A 23,629-nucleotide genomic window follows, 5' to 3' on the forward strand; every position below is an offset into this window, starting at 1 on the left:
GTTTATTAATTACTTTTTAGGGCTGGTCCGATTAATCGATCAATTATTAATCACAGTTTAAAATTTTAGTTGAGTTGATCAATCTGATCAAAATGATTAAAATTTTATTAAAAGTTTGTAATTTAACTTGATTTATTTGACGGAACCAATTAAACGTTTTAAATTATGTTCCTATAGATAAAATTCAGTATTGATTCAGAAAAATATTTGAGTCAATATTTTGATCAAATTTTTCAGCATAAGGAAAAAAGTAGATTCAACGAGAACTAGTGATGATTTATAAAATTACTGATTTTTAAAAAAAATGACAAGATCCATGTTAAGAAATTTCAGGATATAATTATTTTGAACAGCATTAATTATTTTAAGGTATGTAAATTAAATCTGTATTGAGTGAAACAAAAAACAAATGTAATTTAGTATTTATGTCCACCAAAAACATTGGAAAGATTTTTTTTATAAATAGGTATTTCAGATCTCTCAATTCAAATTTCTATTATTCCACACAGTCTGACTTTTCATTTTCATGTAAGAACTCTATTTCCTGAAAAACATATTTAAAATTTTTTATCACTCCCATCAGTTTCAAGATATAGAGGTTCTACTGTATATTATGCGGATATTGTATATAAAGTTTCCTCCCTGGGGGAGGGGAGAACAGATTTTTTAGACTGCAATTAGTTTCACCTAGTGATAGAGGAAGAACTCGAAATAGAAATTTTTTCATGTATCTAGTGATCAATCTATATACACAATATATATTCATATACACTTTTTTCCACAAACAAAAATAAAATGTTCAAAATTCTGTAAAATATCTCGCTTTTACTGAAAATTATACAGCAAAAAAAGGAAAAAAAATTATATCGCAATAGATTGTGCAGCTAATCAAGAAGGGAAAAAGTTCTGTCATGATTAGATACTTTGTACATAATATAAACATCTGAATTAAAACATTTTCCAACAATAACATAGTAACATTTTAATCATAAACACAAAAATCTCAAAAGAAAAAAAAACTAAAAACTCTCTAAAACATTTATCAACGCAATGTCATGACTTAATCGGAAAAAAACTTGTATTACTTAAACATCATTTCAAGTAGACTAGAAAAGAAAAGCAAGTAAATACATAGATATCAATATATATATATTTATATATTATTTATATTAAGCTTTCTATTTTTCTCATTGTTCAATAACAGATAGAAGCAACAAGAGAAAATCGCTACCTATATTAGAAAAATTAAATTTCTCACTATCTGCGAATGGATTTCTTAGCTGTAAACACAAAATATGAAGAGACAAACAGCAAAAAGGGGAGAAAATTATTTCCGATGCTTAACTATCTGTCAGAAGATCAGAAATAGTTGCTTCTGTCAATGTGTGCATTCGCCGCTTGACATGGCCACAGGGGGGTTTTATGAGCAATCATGTAACGTCATCATAGGAAAGGATTGCTTGAATTACCAGCTGGCTTTGGTGTAGGAGACACACCAATGTTATTCGAGCTCACCTGTTCATGGAACAAAATCATGACATGAGGAACAAAGTACTCAGACAATATAGCTAAAAGAATAAAGCACTGCTTTTTGGATGTATAGGGACAAAAAATTGTTATGAGTAAAAAAAGGGGGACCATTAACGGACACAGTATGTAAATATTTTGATGTAAAAAACTATTTTAAATAATGCAATCATAAAAGAAAAATTATTTGATTATGCTAAATTTAGTAATAAAAATATAAGAGGGGCATCCATTGCACATTTATTGGATTATCAGAAATTTTATTACCATGTGAGAAATTTATTGGTATATCTAAGAGATTTATTCCTTCTTGCAAAAAATAGCTTCAATGCACCATTTTAGTGCTAAAAACGACTAGTGTGACCAAGATTATACAACATTAAAGGTATGAAACGGCAGTTCAACTGAATAAAGAAATTAAGGAAATAAAGACAAATCCCACATTGAATGAGAGTGTCAACACGTAAAGAAAACCTTAATAATTCAAAACTGTTTGGTTACTGCATTGAAGAGAAAACCTTTTGCTTTGGTTACCCAAAGGAGAATATGGCGAAAACTGTGACATACGCACCACAGAAAAATCTCAGAAAAAACTAAAAGGAAAGAACTATAAAGGAATTTTTACCACAGAATATTTTCAGGTAGCTGAGGGCTCATTGCAGAAAAATGCAAAATGTTCTGCTTTGGGAGCTTCAGCTAAGCTTTTTGACTTACTGAAGGTTGCATAAGCTCGTAAACCAGGGATGTAGGAAGTGCCTCTTCCTACCTCTCAGGTTAAGCTTTGTGTAGTCTGATTTAGATTTATGAATCAATTCTGGTGTTTCTCTGACCAGATGCTGTAAAATATTTTCCCAAAATACGAACAGCTTTGTTGTTGGACTTTTAATGGGCATTAAAGGACAGTCCAGTAATTTTCTGCGTGTAATCCATAGATTATGAAAAAAACATCTTAATTTTTAGGTGCAGATTATAGACTACCGTGTATTATCACTCTGCAGCTTTTTTTTCTGAGGTATTGGAATGAGTATAAATATTTCTTAAAGTAATTTTTTCATAGATAATAGTTGACATATATATAGATGCGACTATGACTAGCCCCTTTTATTCCATAAGTTCAATTTTTAAAGGAAAAAGGGGGAAAAAAACATGTGTTTAATGCTTTAAATACCCACCTGGGTTTACTTTTTCAAATACTCATACTAATGGTTAATCATATCATTTTATCATTCAAAAGAAATAATCATTTAAATGGCAATAAACATTTTCTCCTATTCAACTTAAACATAAAGATATTAGAAATAAGTCTAAAACTAAAAGCATGTCAATATTCAACTAACCTGAAGATTCGGATGAAAAGCACGTAACTAATAATAAATTATCATTTGAAACACAAATTAGTTTAAATATTTAAACAATCTTAACTACGAAATGATTCCCATACTTACCATAAAAGGATTGGCAGCGCTGATGGCCCAATCTGAATACTGCACATGTTCAGATGACTGTTTCTCCATGTGGGCAGAGTTGCTATGCGTGAGCTGACTAGCAGGAAATGGCATCGAGGATGAGGGTGGCAAACCCCACAAATTTGTACGACTTGTTGGGGATGTGATCACGTCACCATTTTGCACTCCGAACATTTGTCCATGAAATCCATTTGGCGGACTTGCAACAGCACCTGCATGCATCGCAGTAAGTGGAACAGTGCCTGTCGAGGTGAAATGTGAGCGGAGCGCATCTTCGCTTGGACTATTCCCAACGACCGGTAAAGGAGCAAAGACTCTGTTGATTTGTGGCTGTTGATATGGAAGACACGATTCGGTTGTGCTCTGAAACGGGTTCACAGAATTGTAAAAAGGAAGGCCTGAAGTTCCCCACAGGCTCGTGGTACTTGTTGCGAATGGATTGGATGGAGCTGAAAAACAATGTGACGATTTGTGTTAAGAATCGTGAATAGTCATCTACGGTTTTCAATCTGTACTTTCATCAAGTTTGTGAAAGCATTCTTATACTTAGTTTAGTAGTAGCATCAACTACACTATAAGCATTCTTATACTAAAAGTTCATTCAGTGAGCATTCTACAATAGTGCTATGTGCTTTTGTGCTTCGGATGAAGATTGTGGTTTTTTGAATAAAGACAGATATTTAAATTAGCATTTAGTTCGCGGATGACGTCACTCTCTGCTATCCATACAAAGGTTTTTTAACAGATTGCTGATGCAAAGATATATTTTTGGAAAAAGAAAATTCAACTGCCCCTGCGGGGAATTAAACCCATGTCTTTTTGCTTTCCGGATTCACTTCCAACATCGTCAGCAATTGTGAGCTTCGGCCTGAATTGTGTCCGACCGTCCATGTACGGTCCCATTCAATGCACACAAGCTCCAAGGGAAGATTGAGATATTCGTTGCTTTTGTAGTCTAGTGATCTAGGGCGTTCACCCGAAAAGTGAAAGGACATGGGTTCGATTCCCTGCGGGGGCAGTTGAATTTTGTCTCTTTCCAACAATGTATCTTTGCATCAGCCAGCTGTTAAAAAAAACCTTTGTAACATTTAGTTGCCTACTTGTAAAGTTAGGATTTTTATGAATTAAAAAACTGATGGATAATGCTCAATAAAAAATGCATTTATATCCAAAAAAACTAAAAATATGCCTTATAAAGCAAAAGAAATCCTAGAATTTTCATTTTTTTTTAGTAATATTAATATTTAGCAAAATAATGTCATAATAAGAAACATCAGTGCAATTTTTTTAATAATTAATGCAATTAAGAAATCAGTTTTTCCTTGGACTGAAACTCTTCTATTCAATAACTATCACAGAATTAATAAGTAACACAGGCGGACTCAGCAGGGGAACCTATGGTCTGTCCAACAGCTATGGCTTTGTCCAAAAACTGTAATGAATAGGAAAATATTGAAGCCTTGTTATCTACATGACTTACTCAGAATTGATTGGGTAATAAAACAATTTACAGCCACGCTATCATTTAGGAGGAAGGGGGATGGGGGGCGGTTAACCTTCTGAGAGACCACCATGCAATCTTGAGAACAAGACTAGTGTATAACAGGTCTGTTCCAGAACAATTTATTTCCAAATAAAAGAAAGGGGAGAACTCTAAAGTTACAAGGATGGATATACAGATATGCTGAATACCAAAATCTACCCTTTTTTATCACAATCTTGTATAAGTCTTTCAGTAGTAAAATGAGATGGGGGGGGGGGGGGTGAACCTCATTTTAATTTAAAATACAAAATATGTAAAATAATGCTATGGAAAAATATGACAATACTTGTCTTAAAAAACAACTGAAAATCATGAAAAAATTCTCTGATGCACAAAAATAGATAAATAAACAAAATCATGATAAAACATGTGAAGTCATAGAAATTTCTAGCCCTACCCATTTATATGAACGACCTGCTTATCAACATTGATAGAAAAAAATTTCAATCTTAAAATTCTGAGGCTGCTTCTTGCTTCAGAATACCAGTGCAGCTACCTATCATTCATTAATGCAATTAGCTCTTATGAATATGGACTGATGACACTGACTTGTTTGAAGAATTAAGAGACAATTATTTGTCTTCAATGTGTGTGAAAAGATAGGCCATCACATTTCTCCATTAACAAAACAGACAACAGAAAAGAGCCTCATTTAAAATTTTGTTTCAAAAATAGAAAAGTTGTTCCACATCTCTGTCCAACTTGATAAGGATAGAATATGATTCAGATTGTTCAAGTTATGCTAGAATATTTGAAATGGTGAACAAAATTCAGAATTGCCAGCATATGAGGCTTGATGACCACCAAGAAGGATGGTCATTTGTCAGCACAAGTGATGCAAATATTGAATACAAACCCTTGTAATTAACTATCTAGATTGATGAAAAAGTAATTGAACATCAATGGGGAGAATGAGGCAGATCCTCAACACGATACTTAGAAAACATGAAAATTCTAACATTAGCCATTTTCCCTTGAAAATATGGAAGCCGGATGGTAGCACCAGTATAACATGAAATAAACATAATTCAAATACTGTCTGCCCTCTGTATTCTCGGATTTCATATTCACAGTTTTCGTATTTGGGGCTCTTTCCCAGTTTTTTGGAAAACACTATTAAGGTAATGATTCTCAAATCGGAACAAAATATAAGCTGTACATGTTAAGTTAAATGTTTAAAAAATCCCTCTTTAAGGTTTTTCAGGTGCTTCTGCAAATATTTATACAAGACTATTGTTTAAATGTTTCTAAAAGTGAAAAACATGCCAGGAAAATTAGAAATATTGACAAAAGTTAGCTTCTTTGCTGTAGTTTCCCGTTATTAGGGCGTCAATGAGTCTAGTCAAATATATCAATATATAGAAATGTGAAATTCAATCAGCCACTGCTGTACGCCTGGATCCCCATCTTTCATGTAGAAAGTGCTGTTTTTCTTGGGAGCAATTAAAAAAAGGTATTCTAGTTAAGTATTACATAACTTGCAAACTATAGCCATCATTGTTTAATCTGCAAATCTTGAGAATTAGAAGACATAGAAGAGTTGATCCACTTTGCCCAAGAATATTTAGAAGTCACCAACGAATAAGGCAAATACACAAAAAATAATAAAAGTCCTAATGCAATTTCAACACCAATGGGTGCCGTCTTCAGAGGGAAAATTTAACCACTAGTTTCACTGACCGAGTTTCCCATTTGGGTTGAATACCAAATCTTCATGCTCGGTTGCTCAGCGGAAGAAGTACGTCTGTTCACTTCAAACGTCGTGGTCAGAATGAAGCTGTGAGCCTGCGTGAGATACTAATGCAGCGTCCTGATTGGACCTTTGCGGAATAGTGCTATCCGATTGGTCCATTCGAATTTTCTTGTAATTCCCGCTCGAAATTAATTTAAGCCATGGTGTTGCGATCGGGGGTGTAGATTTATTATCGTTCACTAGTATATTTTTGAAGGCCCGAATATATGTGCCTTCGTAGAAATCTAGATCAACTGTGGACTTGACTTTGTGAAAAACTCTCGCTTCTTGAAATTTGAATTTGTGGCCTTCTTGCCAACAGTGAGCGGCGATGGTCAATTTTTCACATTCCTGATTCTTAACACAGCGAGCGTGTTCATTTAATCTTGCTTTTATGGGTCTCCTTGTCTGTCCTATATAACCAAGAGAGCAATCACCACATGGAATGTAATAAATGCCCCATTGTTTATTCTGCGGTATAGCATCCTTAGGGGGCATGAAACCAAAGTTTTTAGTGGGCACATCTATGGTTGTTAGATTAAACTTTTTAAGAATCGGTTTGATCTTTAGTGAGAGTATTGGATCGTAGGGTATGACTACACTTTCTCTGAGTGGTCTCTCTGTAATATTTTCTAGAGTGGTTCCTCGTGCCGGTTTCAAGAATTTTCTACTTAATTCGTCAACGATCTTGGTGCTGAACCCCTTGTCTATCGCAATTGCTTTGATGGTTTCAAGTTCGTGGTCTAAAGTGTTCCGATCTGAACAGATGTTAAATGCTCTCTCTACAAAGGTGCGAAAAGACGAAAGTTTCTGTTGCATAGGATGGCAAGATCTGAAATGAGGTGGTAATGAGACTTCGTCTTTTCGCACCTTTGTAGAGAGAGCATTTAACATCTGTTCAGATCGGAACACTTTAGACCACGAACTTGAAACCATCAAAGCAATTGCGATAGACAAGGGGTTCAGCACCAAGATCGTTGACGAATTAAGTAGAAAATTCTTGAAACCGGCACGAGGAACCACTCTAGAAAATATTACAGAGAGACCACTCAGAGAAAGTGTAGTCATACCCTACGATCCAATACTCTCACTAAAAATCAAACCGATTCTTAAAAAGTTTAATCTAACAACCATAGATGTGCCCACTAAAAACTTTGGTTTCATGCCCCCTAAGGATGCTATATCGCAGAATAAACAATGGGGCATTTATTACATTCCATGTGGTGATTGCTCTCTTGGTTATATAGGACAGACAAGGAGACCCATAAAAGCAAGATTAAATGAACACGCTCGCTGTGTTAAGAATCAGGAATGTGAAAAATCGACCATCGCCGCTCACTGTTGGCAAGAAGGCCACAAATTCAAATTTCAAGAAGCGAGAGTTTTTCACAAAGTCAAGTCCACAGTTGATCTAGATTTCTACGAAGGCACATATATTCGGGCCTTCAAAAATATACTAGTGAACGATAATAAATCTACACCCCCGATCGCAACACCATGGCTTAAATTAATTTCGAGCGGGAATTACAAGAAAATTCGAATGGACCAATCGGATAGCACTATTCCGCAAAGGTCCAATCAGGACGCTGCATTAGTATCTCACGCAGGCTCACAGCTTCATTCTGACCACGACGTTTGAAGTGAACAGACGTACTTCTTCCGCTGAGCAACCGAGCGTGAAGATTTGGTATTCAACCCAAATGGGAAACTTGGTCAGCGAAACTAGTGGTTAAATTTTCCCTCTGAAGACGGCACCCATTGGTGTTGAAATGCATTAGGACTTTTATTATTTTTTGTGTATTTGCCTTATTCGTTGGTGTCTTCTAAATATTAGAAGACATGTTTGTTATGAACAACATATCAAAGGCTTCGTAAGTTTAAATTGACAATAGATTGACATAGACCCCTACCTGGTAAACCTGATAGGTTTTTCACATGTAGAAAAATTGGTAAAGGAAGCCTTGTTACTATAGCCCCATACTTTTTTCACTTTTTATCGACAAACTCGATCAGGGTATCGATGGAATTACTAACAAATTCGCAGATGATGTGAAGCTAATGGGGGTAATCGGAAATGAAAGCGATAGGGAGTTGCTCCAGACCAACTTAAACAAGATTGCAGCATGGGCAAATGAATGGAGCATGACGTTTAGCGTAGATAAGTGCATGGTCGCTCATTTTGGTTCGAACAACCCACGGTTCTCTTACGAGTTGAATGGTGTCACTATCCCGGATGCAACTAGAGTCACCGATTTGGGAATTCTCATTGATGAGCGACTTAAGTTTTCTGAACATTGTTCAGCGGTTGTCAAAAAAGCGAATAGAATGCTTGGTCTCATTTTCAAAAAGGTCTCTTCGCGTTCTCCTAAAGTCATTCTTCCGCTTTTTCGAGGCTTAGTTCGTCCTGGAATGGAGTATGCTGTAAGGTTTTGGAGACCATACCTACAGAGGGACATAGACTTGGTTGAAGGGGTGCAGAGAAGAGCTACGCGTGTCCTTATTGGCACACAGGGCTTGAGTTATGAAGAAAGACTTCATTTTTTGAATATGTTTACATTGGATGAACGCAGGTGTCGAGGAGATATGATCGAAGTGTTCAAAATTTTCAATGGGATGGATAGGATGGACCATGAACTTTTAGTACACCGCCAATCGACTGCTTTTACAAGGGGACACCAGTATCGATTGGTGAGGGACAATGCAAGGTTATGGTGTCGCAGGGAATTTTTCTCCAATAGGGTTGTTAATAAATGGAATAGCTTACCCCCGGAGGTAGTAAATTGTAACACAATTGACACGTTTAAAAAGAAATACGATAAACATGTTGGGGTAAATCGAGAAGCTATCCATTCTTAGAATAAGACAACCATAAGTATTCTTTATGGGCATTGTATAATATTTTATCATGTGTATATATTGTTTGTAATTTATGTAATTGCATTTTTAATTGGGTTGCTGTATTTTTGAAACATATGACAACCATATTTTTATGGGCATCTTTTTATCAGCCACCTCGTTGGGCATTTTGCCTGTTGTGGCGTTGTATTTGTATTTGTATACTAACAAATTAACTGGAATTTAGAAGAAACAACTAACAGACATTATGTTGTTCTTCCCATAAAGCATCGCCTTGAATCACTGGACCCTCTCTTTTTTTACTTCTTTCACACAAAGCAGATACTATAAAAATTAGATGCCTAAAGAAATACATTTTAGGGCTTAGGTTATTTGTGGATTTTCCATATTCATGGTCACCCCTGGAACATAACCCTTGCAAATACAGAGGGACAACTGTATGGTATAAATACTTTAAAACCCCGCATACATAAGTTCCATACAATACGTTCCAGCATGTACTAATTTGTTAGAAATTCTGAAAAGGAATGTTTACGAATTGTGTGTATGGTCAGACAGAAGCAATAGAAGTAGTATGGAGAGTATTTACTCTATCATAGAAGTTGTGTAATGGACAAATAAATATAATAAACCAATAAAGGGTGAGGCAAGATTGTTTTCTGTTACACAGCAATGCTGTAACACATTCATCTTTGATCAATTTAAGCTTTAAAATGCTACTGTAATCCAATCTTCTTCATATAAATGTGAATTAAATTTCGCTCCCAGATTTTTTTTCTTCCAAAAAAAATGGATTAAAATGGATTTCAAAAAATCACTTTGATGATGTTAGACATGCTATGTTAAAGGCATTCAACAAGATGTGATGAAGGGGGGTTATTAACAAAAAATGAGAATTACTCTGGGACATTCAAAAAATTGTTTGCATGATGTGAAATGTATATAGGAGAAGCTAGAGTCTATGTTGAACACATTGAAAGTAAACATTTATGTATCTGTATGCCAGAGGTAAAGGACACTAGGTCCATTTTCATTGATATTGAGATAACACTATCACAATTTACAGCATAAAATTAATTTTAATACAATATTATTACAGTGCAATATTAATTTGCAGTATTTTTATTACACTACACATAAGTATAGGACACCAAGTCCTATTTGAATAAATAACAGACATATTCATCTTATAAAACAAGCAAGCTCCATAGAAAGACATACTAAAAAAAAACTTTAAATGGCTCTCCTGTACAATTTCCCTTTTGTGACATGGTGCCCTTTACCTCTGGCACACAGATTATTGTAAAATTCAATGTTATAAAGGCAGTCAGGAACTGTTTGAACACACCATGTAAGTTATTTAAATGAAATAACCATGGAAATTAATTTGAAACTACAACAGAAGTGTATGAACATCAGTATAACAATGATTTGTTACCAAAATCTGAAATATAATCCCACCACTTTCAAATGCATCCAATCAACTTTAACAGAAAAAAAGAACCTGATGATTTCTTCAAAACATATATATCATTGGTTGAAAAATAAATTCCATTTATTCTAATTAAATATGCTATTGAAATATATTTTAAACACAAACCTGTAGTGAAATAATTGGAGACACTGGAATCTGTCGAAGGAAAACTGAATGTACTTGAGGCTGCCACAGGTGTGTTTGCAGATGTAGTTACAGAATTCACAGACCAACTAGGTGATGTGACACCAGATGATGATTGGTTGAAGCAGCTGTCCAAATCTGCAAGAGCCGCATATCGATCTTCTTGAGCCTGCTTACTGGAAGATCCAGTCGATGAGGTCACTGTAACAGGTGGTGGTGGCTGTGCACTTGGAGTTTGCGCGGCAGCTCCTTCTTTAGCCGACATCGGATACGCATCCAAACTGATGGATGCCAGCATTGTGGTGATTCCTGGACTCGCTGCAAGAGATTGCCACTGAGTACATACTACCATGGTATTTCCGACAGGTATAGTTTTGAAAGGATTTGTATGAGTGAATGCAGGTAGACTGAGTGGACGAGGCATTACTGCTGTACAGGTTGGAACACCAGAAACCACACAAGAAGAAACAGAATTAGCAGAGGAAGAGGCAGAAATACCAGGGGCAGCAGTAGAGGTTCTTGTAGCGGCAGAGGGAGATAGCGGGTCTAGATCGTCATCAAATGACGTCCATCCACTTGGAGGCATATAAGCAGTTTTTCTGTTATTCCTCGATTGGAATGAAGGTAATGACTGGACTGTTGCACTTGATGATAATAAAGCTACCACCACAACCACAGGCGAAGAGAGATAGATAGATGGAGGAAAAGGGAAAAAAAAGAAACCCATAGAAATAAGCAGGTAGGGATTAAAACTAAATTGAAATCACATAACAAATTATTGATACTGAAATATATAGCAGAAATGAAATTAATTATTGCATTCAAATTTTAGAATGCAGTTTTTAACAGGCAAGTAAGCATAAATATAAAATTGTTTCATTGAAAATTAGTTAAAGGAAGTTTGAAAATAAAAAATGTAGTTAGTCATTAATTCACTTTAAAAAAGAAGCAATGTTATATTTACAATCTATTCTCATTCAAGTATGCTTATGATAACTCAAAATATACTTTGAAATCTTTGCTAAATTAGAGTATATGGTTTGTGAATCTGCTCTTTACACTTCAAACATCATAGGAAGTCTTTCTTATGATGATTGGGGAAATCAATCAATTAAGAAAAACAAGGGTGAAGTAAAAAAAATTAGCCAAGTGAAGCCTATAACATGAGACATCATATAATACCAAGGCAATGCTCTGTGCTTCAGTTATCCCAAGGTAGCAAATTTCATTTTCAAAGGTAAACATCCAGGGCTTCAAAACTAATCAGGGTCCATGAAGCTCATGATACATCCCTGTGTGATACATCCATGCATGTTTAATCTCAGAAAAGTGTCCAAGTCATTAAAAATCCCAAAATACAGAACTCGTACACTCATGGCGTGATTACGAAATATTTAACTCCTTTATTATGCACTGCTTCCAAGCGTTAACTGCTGCATACAAGAAACTATAGATCAGCACTAAATAAAAAATCTCATACATATTGCTATCTTAATGGTAGTTCATTGTTATAACAAAACTCATAAAAAAGTTTAATTCATAAACCCTAAAATTTGCAACATTTCATTAATAAATGAATACATCTAATTCATGTTACTGAGATTATTTTGCTTGTTTTACCTTCTTTCTTATCATCGCTGAATGCTGTTTCAAAATTAGCAAAATTTTCATTGGCTGTCCATGTTCCTAAAAAAGAAGAATATCATTTACTACACATGTTAAGTCTGCAAAGAAATACAGAATCTATCATGTATATGTGAAAAAAAAAGAGAATTTGAGTTCTCCCTTTTTTCACCACACACACGAACACAAATAAAAACAGTGACCATAATAGAAAAGGAGGGGATCAATTCAAGCATTTTTTAGCCAAGCGCAAAAAGTTACAATGGCGCAATAAATTTACATATATCCTTTATGACTAATCTAATGACCTCATAACAAAATCCACACAAAAAATGTGTTTATGATGATTTGAAAAATGATGTGTTTAAGCAAAATAAAACATCTTACGTACACGATATACATTTTTCAGTAATCTCAGCAATCTTAAAATGAATAGACTAGAATAATATATCTTAATAAAGATTAAAAATTTAATTAAAATCTCACATAAGTGAATAATACATCAACATATACAACAAAAATATGTGTCAATCATTGCTTCTTTTTTTCATGATATTTTTTGCATGCTTTGAACGTTTTGAGTTTAAATCATTTTTGCCAAATAAGCATGCTTTTCTTGTACAGTAAGAGCACTGACAAAGGAAAATTTTTCGTCTCATTTTTTCAAACCATTTGAAGTTAGAGTTAAGAACTTTGAGTAATCTCGAATTTTTCTAATTCTCACTTTTTCAATTTTCTGGTTTTCAACCAACCGTAGAACTACAATTTTTGAAGCAATGAGTAGCGTTTGGCACTTCGGCATTCTCAAAATTAATTTGCACTAAAGGTATTTTAGAGGTTAGATTCTTGGGAATAAATAACCTCAATCCTTTCTTCCTAATAAGGTTTTCTGCAAACAAAATAAGATCTAACAGAGAAAAGTAGAAAAAAAGATTTACCGAAAACAGCCAAGTAATCATCGAAGTAAAGAAACAAAAAAGTATCAGTTACAAAAAGATAAATTTACAAAATTTAGATAAAATTAGAAAGAAATCTGTGACAATTCCATGTTTGAAAAATTATTGAAATTTTGTTATAGGCATACTTTGCTGAAATTGGTGTTCGTTATAAGCAATCAAAATAGCATAAATAAGCAACATGAAATTCACGGGACAATGAAAAACTTTGTTATAAATGGAAATTTGTAATATCCGTGTTTGTTATAAGCGAGTCCGACTGTATATGCATATGTATACATTAATTGACATCATCACGTCCCTCCCCCCAGACCATTAAGTCTATCAATTAATGGTCTATCAATTAATCATTTGCCCATGATTAAAGAAACAAAACACAAACAATGATTCCATAGCTTCACTTAAAATCAATTTAAAACCTAAATTTGTCTCATTAGTCCTCGCTACTATAATAATAATATAATAGCTATTTTTAATCAAATACAGAGATATTTGAAAATAAGTTATCAGAAATAAGTACAAATTATATTTTTGTTGAGCAATATCACAGCTAAAATAAAAGGGAGTTTCATATCATTATTTTTTATGTACCCTTTTTTAGGTAAAAGGAAATACAAATACAATGCCACAACAGGCAAAATGCCCAACAAGGTGGCTGAGAAAAAGATGCCCATAAAAATATGTCATATATTTCAAAACATAAATATTTGAAAAAGTATAGCCAGGTGAAAACCAACCTTGTGATGAAGAGGAAGTGACAACAGCGGCACTACCATATTCAGAAAGCAAGTCCAGAGTACCCTGTGATTGTGAAGAGCTCCTTGTTGTTGTTATCGCTGGATTGGCTGATGCAGATGAAACTGGGTGTGGCCACTTGTCTGCATTCTAGATATAAAAATCAATCATACACATTATAAGACATGCAAAAAACCATTAAGGTTACATGGCTTTCACAATTGTCTGCAGGATATATTACACTAATGAACAGTAGCACCTCTATCAATAAATGCATATGGCCAAACCTATGTGCATAGGTAACGCGGTGTATGACATTTTACTGGCGAACCATTGATTCTAGAGGCATACTTCCAATTATAAAGAGTATCCAGCACAAGGTGTATGTATAAAAAGTTAAATTTTTTTTTAAATAACTCTACAAACTCTTGCAACATGAATGGCATATCCGAGTACTACACGCTATTTGCATTCTTTTCCTAATTGAAAGTATGTCTCTAGGATCAACAATTCACCAGTAAAATGTCATATGCCCTGCTACCTATGCACCCTGTATATTAAAGCCTCACCGTCACTCAAAACATGTGTTCCATTATGTACCAATTCATTAGAAATCCCTAAGAAATGCTCACGAGGTGCATTGTACAGTTAAATAGTAATAGATGTGTGGCAACCTCAGAATAATTGCAATAGAACCAACCCAATAAATTTGCTAATAATTCCACAGGTAATGATACTATAATCACAAAAAAAAAAAAATTCTTAATTCATTTAGACAAGGAGAAAAAAATAAATACCGAACAAGACAAAAAAAATTACAAACACTATTTGACCCAAAGGGATGATCCTTCCATGGGTCATGAAACAAATAGTAGCATGACTCGTAGCAAGTTCATAGCATTATTCACATGTACAAAACTAAACAATAATAATTAATAATGAATTTAATGGTTTTTAATAAAAAAACTACAGGAATGTTACCCTTCCTACTGTCTTCATACCATGATATTCAACCAACACTTTCAAGAAAAAGATTAGTAAACAAAAAATCAGCTCAACAAACAATATTCCTATAATATTACAAGCAAGAACTCTGTAAAACTCCCTACAGGTTATCATTTGTGACATTAATCCTTATAAATGAGGTCTTTATATAGTAAAAGTCTGTTATATGTTAAAATGATAGTTTAAAATAGCAGGGGTAATCGCCATTACAAGAGACATCAAGCAATAAATGTCTTAGACATTAGCCTGTTGATGGTGTGTGGTAAATCACTCGTAATAGCTTTATTTTCTTTATATCAAACTTCTGCAGTAGAAGACCTTTATAAGAATGAGATACAATTTTGCATGCATTCACCTGGTTGTTCCTCACCACAATAGGGGTGGGAGACTTCCCCAAAAGCTGAGACAGAGGTTGCACATCTGGCACTTTAGTCGAAGAATACTGCCTGGGTATTGTTGCAGAAGTCGTAATAGTAGTAGTGGGTGTAACTACTTGTTTCTGCTGTTGCTGTGGCTGATCATAGTCATGCTGCATTTTCCTTACAGCAATGTCTGGATCAACATACCACCTCTTCTTCTCATACTTTTGAACCATCATATCTCTTTTACGATGCTCATCTTTGCCCTCATTTTCCATGTTACTTGTGCGAGAGTCATAAGTTCCCAACCAAACATATTTGCAATACTAAGAAAGGGGACAAAAACATGATTACATATTTTGCTCAAAAAATATTATTTAAAAAAACAATGCAATTTAGAGCGGATCCAACTTATAATATTTTTCGAAAACTGCCATGCATACATGTTATAAGTGAGAAACACTTGTAATGGGCAATTTCAATAAATACTATTTTTGATGTCCCAACTTTTAATGAGCAAAAAAACATTCAAAGTGGGAATATTATAAGCAGGATCCACTGCAATCTACAAACTTATAATTGCATTCAAGCGCAAGGCAAATAAAACATTCATAAACAATTCACTGCATTGCTGCTATAACGTATCATTAAAGAACAACTGTTTGTTATGGTTTATGATGTTATTCAAATTTATAGGAATAGCTCGGAATGAGCAGTGCTCTCATTGGAAAGAGCCATTGTATGGGGCAGTTTTCGTTATTGTCCATTCTAAGTATTTCATCCTTAAATAGAGGAATTGCATTAAATGCAGAGTTTAAAAAAAAATTTCAGGGTCCTGCATTATATCGAAATGGGATAATCTATTATGTTAGGAGATAAAATCAATACAGAGAGTTATAGACTTACAAAATATGTGAAGTAAAACCTGAGAGTTATAACAATGTTTGTGAATCCACAAAAACAAGAAAGTCAATTTTTTTTAACTAAGTTGAAGATTTGGTCAATAAATATTTTAGTTAGGGATTCAACCTATCTTTGATCACAAATTGACGATGACTTGCTTAATGCCTCATATCAATACTAATGTTCTGTTTTCATCACTAAGAAATTTGGTCACCTCACAAATGTTTTGTTTCTGTTGGTAGAAAATGATTCCCCACCCACATAACTTTACTATCTTTCTGGTGTCCCTTTCCCCTGAACACTGCAAAAACTTTCTGGATATAACAATGAAAAATTAACAAGAATCGATTCAATCAAATTCCGGTAACGACTGTCAGTGTTCTTCAGAGAATATTGTTTTTAACAAGAAAAATAATGGTGAGGTCAAAACCAAATCTACAGGTAACTGGCAGAAAATAGATCTTGCATCGCATCTGTCTTACTGATGAGCAAGTCAAAACAGATCCTTCTTTACAGCATCACTGGGGCACCAAGACATACCAGGTGTATAAGTATGAAATGCGGATTTTTTTAAAAAAAAAACACGTTAAATTCGGAAGAATGATAAAAAGTGCTTTATTCAAAGTATGCTCCATTGCTTGTTATACATTTCCCCCATCTTTCCTGAAATTCGTGAATACCAAGCCAGTAAAAATCTTCCCCTTTTGCTGCGAACCATTCATCGAGCTATTTTTTCACATCTTCCTACGAACCAAAGCGTTGCTCAGAAAGTGCGTGACCCATCAATGCAAACAAGTGGTAATCGGAAGGAGCCAAGTCTGGTGAGTAAGCCGCATAGGATAGAACTTCCAGCTGAGTGCTTCCAACGTGCCGCGAACCACTTTTGCTGTATGTGATGGAGCATTGACCATTGAACATTGTCAAGGAGCATTTCACGTTGTCATGGGGCATTGCGATTGGAAACAGCTTGTTGACTAACGCCCAATTGCTCTGCGAGTTGTTTTTGTGTCTGTGTAGTATCATCTTCGTCCAACAATGCTTCCAATTCCACATCTTCTCTTTTTTTGGCGATTTTCCATGTTCCTTGTCTGCAACATCGAAGTCGCCACTTTTGAAACACCAAAACCATCATTCACACGTATCTTGCGATGGAGCATGTTCACCATAAGCTTCTCGAAGTAATCGGTATGATTCAGCAGCAGTTTTCTTCAAATGAAAACAAAAAAATTAATGCTGTCCGCGAATGCTCTTTGTTCAGTATAACTTTCGACATATTGAACACAACAATACAACACTATGCACACACTTTTCCAATTTATCACTCGTGCGCATCTGACACTTGTTGATGACACAACAAAATGACACAGTGTCAAATCTTTATAGCACAAACTGCATTGGTGCACCATCTGTTTTCTGAAATCCGCATTTCATACTTGTACACCTGGTAGTTACGTTCCCAAGCCAGGATTGGGAAAAACCCAGTTTTTTGGGTTTTTTCAGGGTTTTTAAAAATGAAGCAGTAGGAAAACAAGTTATATATACTGTAGCCTACATAAATATAATAGACTGAGTAATTTATGGCAATCATGTAGTTATTGTGTCAGTGATGGCTCATTACAGACAATTCTGGGGGGGGGGGGGATCATTTTGTTTTTTATTATAAGGGCAGGGCCCAATTTACTCATGGGCAACTACAGCATTTGCCCAATGCCTCTTGATTTTGGGGGACCCTAAAATTCAAACATTATAGACTATATTCACTGACAAACATCTTTGACCGTAGTTGCAGGAGGTTATTTTTTCCACATTGATGGATTCCACATTCAGCAACTTCCTACAGCTGAAGAACAAATATTAAATCCCAGTCAGAGAAGGCTACACCCAAGTGGTACAGTGGTAAGATGTTAGAAAAAATTATGGCAGGTGGCAGCACTACAAAAAACAACAAGCATTACACAGTAACAAATTTCACATTAGGTTCACAACATGCACGAGCACATTCCAACATGTACCAATTAGTTATAAATTCTGCAGAGGAATGTGGACGAGGTGCATGTGTGGTTTAGTAGTGGTAAGGTGTTCATCTTCCTACTATGAAGGTTACTGTCAGAGTCCATGGGTTTGAACCAGGGGGAAAAACATGGAAAACCAGTTCGTTACTACAGAGCCTGTGCAACCACCGATAGATGGCACCTTCACTTCCTACCCAACTCCAATGGTAGTAAATTGCTGTATGGAGATACAACCAGATTTTGTATACAGTAAATTAATAGTCGGAAAAGGATGGACTGAGATCTCAGTTCCCCCCCCCCCCCACTTGCAATATGTTAAAATATACTCTAAATAGCATTGAAGACAGACTGACCTATGTATTTCTCTTAAGATAAAGTATGTACTGTGTGCCCGTAGGGGCAGGGCGGGTGCTTTCATTGCATTAAGATAAAATGTGACAATGCAGTATTTAACATCATTAGAAAGCATACTGCATGCAAGTAAATGCAGTTTCAATGTGTAGTTTTCTGCGAATTTTTTCAAACATTTTTTAATTAGAGTTTTTCAGGTTGGGAAAAGTCAGACCAACCCTATCTGAGCCCTCCCCTTCTCCTAACACTAGAAACATGTCCTAATAATTAACATATTTATTCTCAAAAATTCCAGTGCAGGATATGATTACCATAGAGACTTCAACCAGCCTTTGAATTAACATGCTTCTTCAATACAAAAAATGAAATTTTTAATAAGCAGATATATGAAATTTACTATACCTCATTTCCACGGCTTTTAAGGAACTCTATTTCTTCAGGAGTAAACATTGTCATAGTTATGGATTTTACTCGATGTGGAGGAGTTAATCCTCGCCTGTTAAAAAAATAAGAAAGAAAATCAATATGTGTCATAAATACAGTCTGTTTTGTTTTCCAGTAAAAATTTAACTAATTTGTAAACTAAAAAAAACTATCTTTGTGATATCTAGAGGTATAGCTCAAGCAAGGCTATGGGCGGTACAGTAAAAGCTATAGTATTCACAGAAGTTTTTAACCATGATGTTCTGTTTGTAACCTACATTTCAAAATAATAAGGTGTGAAGCAAAAATAATATATTTATAACCATAAAAACTATTGAAATCCATTGGTTTACACGCCATATATTATGTGTTTAATGTTTTAGACATATAAGGACAGAAAAATCCAAGCGCTATGTCCAAAACCACAATCCTGGTATTGGTATACATGCATAAAGACAAAAAAAAATTGAATGCAGATAATGAAAAATATACAATTGTGAAAAAAAAAATTATTTACTGTCTCTTCCATTAACAAAGTCATGGCATCCTTAAAAGTTAGTTTTCTCAACTCTTCAGGTTGATTAAAACCATCTCCGCCTAATTCCCAAAACAGAATTTTTTTGCATTTGTTTATGCAGTGATCTCTCGGACAACTGAAAATGTTCTGCAGTAAAAATTCTCATAACATGTTTCATACACAGAAGAGTTCTTTTCCATCTTTTCTTAAGATTCTTTTCAAGATTTTTCTGCAGTGGGGGTTGCAGTTTTCGGTACATTTTGCTTAAGGGGTGTTTCTACAAAAACCTTTTCTCTTTCTCGTCGATTTCTGTGGATATGACTTACACATCCTAATTCTGTTCATACTATCAGTTTTTCGGGGAGCCCAAAAATGATGGCATACAGAGGTTCTGCTCAGTTGTGGAATTAAGTCAACACACTGCAGTGTGCAAGAGCCTTTCTTCCTTTCAAATCGAGCACAACTGTGGTCTATCACCATGAGCAATTACTAGCTTATTGCTTCCATCTATATTTCAAATTGTAAGTGAAGTGTAATGATTGAATATTTGTTTCGTTGTAGGTCTGTTGTTTCTTGTATACCTTTTAACAAGATCATCTGACATCTGCTTCTTGAAGTTAGGAAATTTGTACAAAAAACTGATACATAATTTTTTTTCTTGATTTCAACGAACCAGTTGTTAAAAGGGCACAGCTAATCCAGGGCCATATAATAAGGGTTGCCTCATGATGTTCTGGGGTCGGTATTAGCAGAGGCCATTGTCCTGACAGAACCCTTTAATTGCCATTGGCTACCCTGGTATTTTAAGGTCACGCTTCAGTTAAAAAATATTACAGCAGTGATATCACACACCTGATCTGAGACCCACACCCACTGAGCCAAGGCAGACACAGCAACTTCAAAGGGATAAGACAGCTCTTACTATATAGCCCTGCCTGTAGTCAGGGTTCAACTGTAAGAAAATAGCAGCCGGCTAATGCAGATGCAACCAACAACAGTTTGCTTCACACTGGTTACTAAATAATAATCATTCCATCACTACAACTGCCACTATAAACTGCACACGCACCTCGTCCATATTCCTCTGGAACTTCTAACCAATTGGTACATGTTGGAATGTGCATGTACATGTTGTGAACCTAATCTGAAGTTTATTTCTGTGTAATGCTTGTTGTAGTACTGCCATCTACCGTTAATTTTTAAACTCGGAGTGAAGTGTAATGATTGAATGTTTGTACTGCTGCTTTCTGTGGCAAGACTTTTCAAGGGGAAGATCGGCATCATCTCATCGCTGCTTCCCCTTTATTAATATACTCGTTTTTGACCTCCACAGAAAAGATCAGCAAAGCCCAGGATCTGTGTTAGCATACTTTGTTGTTCACCAAGAGACAGTCTAAAAACCTGATCTAGAAGCCCAGATCAAAAATATGGGGATGTTGATACACACATTCAAATCACAGCTATAGGTGTGAGTGCATCTTGATACAGCTGTTCGCAAGAATGGTTGTGGGAATACAGCTACTCTGTGAGTGTGGCTTCCTATTGGAATCAAAGAGGAAGTTTGCTGGACCCCATACATCAGGTGTTCATGCAGCTGTAGTTAATGTTTTACGCTCACGTTAAGATTAATAGAGTTCGTTAGAACCAACACACCATTTCTGCAAACTGATTGTTAAAATGGCATCTTTAATCACGATTCATGTTCAACAAATTTGGGGAGTAGCCTAATGTGTTTCAGGTGCAACCAAAGGTAACAACCAGCTCACTTAGATCATTATATTATCAATTTTATTCCACTTCAATTACTGATTCCACTTTATAGATACACATGCAGAGATGCCACTGTAATTAACCTGGACCCAGGTTATTGGCAAAATCTAGGTCTTTTAGACTGTCTGTCATTTTTTCCACGTGCATTTTCTTCTTGTCCACTATTATTATTTCCTTCTAGATTGACATAACTTTTTTTTTCACTGTCAGTTATATTCTAAAGGTGATGTCATACACCCCCCCCCCTTCCCCCAGAGGTCACTAGTAATAGGCTTTTGCACAGAGCACAGCGTTCGAATCAATTTTAGTCAGTTAGCACCTTCGTTTCTGGAGCTTTTTTTTTATCGCACATATCTTTTTCCCCAGTATGTTACATTATTTTTTTTATTGGAATATTTCTTTTGAAATTTGTTTTCCAGATTGCATTTTCAGTCTTTTTTGGTTGTACATTTCATGTGTGTTTCCATTATATTCCAATTGTATTTCTTTTGAACACCCAGAGAGACTGAACCCTCTTTTGACTGAACCCAGAGAGATTTTTTTTTTTTACCTGACCATTGTATTATTTAAAAGAAAGTCCCGATTTTTATCATTAGCAATCTGATCTAAGGATGTAAAGTTTTTAATCTTGATCCCTTATTTTAGTCTATGACTGTTTTTTGCATTGTTAATTTTTTTATTGTCAATTTTAGATTTTGACAGTCATAGTAATATCTCTTTCTAGTCACTAAGTTTTCTGTTTGGCAAGAAAGATAGCCGTTCCTTTTTTTTTTTTGGCCTCTACAGGAAAAACCAACAGGACTTGGGCCTGGGATAAGTGTCAATAACTTTGTTGTTTTTTGAAGGCGATGAGAAAACTTGACCTAGAAGCACAACTCAAAAATGTGAGAAAGCTGATACACAAAGCCAAATCACAGCTGTTGCCATGAGCAGTGGTGCATTTACGGGATGGGGGGGGGGGCTTAGCGGGCTATTGCCAGGGGCAGCAAGTGTTTGAAGGGCCGACAAAAAATTAGTGAAATGGGAAAAGGATGGCCAAATCACATAAATCCACCTCCGCCTACAGAGTCTGAGGGATAAGGTCACTGAGTCAGTGAGTGACCAAACAAATGACCTAGAAAATTTACAGCATGTGAGTGAACAAAAGTGTGTGCAAGCATGTGAGTGAACAAAAGAGTGTGCAAGCATGTGAGTGAACAAAATGTGTGCAAGCATGTGAATGACAAGAAGAGTCATCAAGAGTGTGTACGAGTATGCGAATGTTCAAAAGAATGATGTAGAAGGAAATGTAGCAGGTCAGTGAGTGACCTAAAGAGTACGTAAACATGTGAGTGACCAAATGAGTAACAGACAGGAATGTTTTGGAATGGGAGTGGAGAAAGTAGGATACAGTACAGGGCAGCAAATTCGACGAATGTGTGTTCAAGGAAATTACACTAGAATGAGAGAAGGCAAAATGTGTGTAGCCTACAGGCGGCAAAACTGTAAAACCGCCTCTGGCCAAAAAACTAAGTAAAATAAAGTAAGTAAATAAGTAAATAAAAGTAACTTAAAAGAGTACAGCTATTCTCGATGAGTGTTTCTTTTTCATCAAACCTCCAAATCAACAAGGTTTCGCTGGACCCTATATAGGTTACATCCTATCAATTATTCGTGCAGCTACAGTTACTGTTCAACACTTGCATCAACATTAACAAAAGTGTACTAAAAACAACCTGGCTTATTGCAATACCAGGAGCTAAAATCATATCAATTAAATAGAAAAAACATCATGGCAGACACTTTTAATAGGTGAACTTTGCAAAGGAGCCAATAGAAAGGTGCTATGTTGGAGTTGAGATTGACAAAGTGGACAATATCCTATCATGAATTGATTTTGTACATGTCAGAGCACAAATAAGTCATTCAATAACTTTAAAATTATTTATAACAAGAACAAATAACGGAATTAATATATAAGTGGGTTTATCCTCCCCGCAACACATTACACTTACAGGATCCCGCTGCAAGAGGTGCACACGAAGGAACCTATGGTCATGTTTATGTAGGTGGGTCCCCTTTGATTGCAGTCGAAACATTGTTTATTCGCCGAGAAAGCGGCAAGTTCCCGCAAAGTTTTCAGGTTTTTCTCTTCTAGGGATCTCCTCCTAGACGCCATTTTGAATCGGACCAACAACAAACAACAACAAAAATGAAGTCACCGATTGTGAGGAATTTTATCGTCAGCTGATAT

The 23,629-nt window shown here is 35.4% G+C and overlaps 1 protein-coding gene across 3 annotated transcripts; it reads right to left on the bottom strand.

Moving 5' to 3' along the window:
- Nucleotides 1–258: 258 nt before the first annotated feature.
- LOC149084728 (uncharacterized) lies at nucleotides 259–23,560 on the bottom strand. Of its 3 annotated transcripts, none has more exons than XM_089235164.1 (8): nucleotides 23,391–23,560; nucleotides 19,089–19,182; nucleotides 15,432–15,746; nucleotides 14,059–14,206; nucleotides 12,363–12,428; nucleotides 10,725–11,402; nucleotides 2,973–3,442; nucleotides 259–1,515 (listed from the first exon to the last, which is right to left on the bottom strand). In XM_089235164.1, the coding sequence occupies exons 1-8, from the start codon at nucleotides 23,552–23,554 to the stop codon at nucleotides 1,444–1,446; spliced, it is 2,007 nt and encodes a 668-aa protein (XP_089091290.1). In that variant the 5' UTR covers nucleotides 23,555–23,560; the 3' UTR covers nucleotides 259–1,443. The 3 variants fall into 3 exon arrangements, with proteins under 3 accessions (XP_089091290.1, XP_089091291.1, XP_089091289.1); XM_089235165.1 differs by having other exon boundaries at nucleotides 10,725–11,060; nucleotides 15,417–15,746; XM_089235163.1 differs by having other exon boundaries at nucleotides 15,417–15,746.
- Between the last annotated feature and the right edge of the window lie 69 nt (nucleotides 23,561–23,629).

This window comes from Pholcus phalangioides, unplaced genomic scaffold, assembly GCF_987345545.1.
Source record: "Pholcus phalangioides strain wild (caught in Gottingen) unplaced genomic scaffold, Ppha-v1.0 ptg000008l_1, whole genome shotgun sequence".
Taxonomy (NCBI): domain Eukaryota; kingdom Metazoa; phylum Arthropoda; class Arachnida; order Araneae; family Pholcidae; genus Pholcus; species Pholcus phalangioides.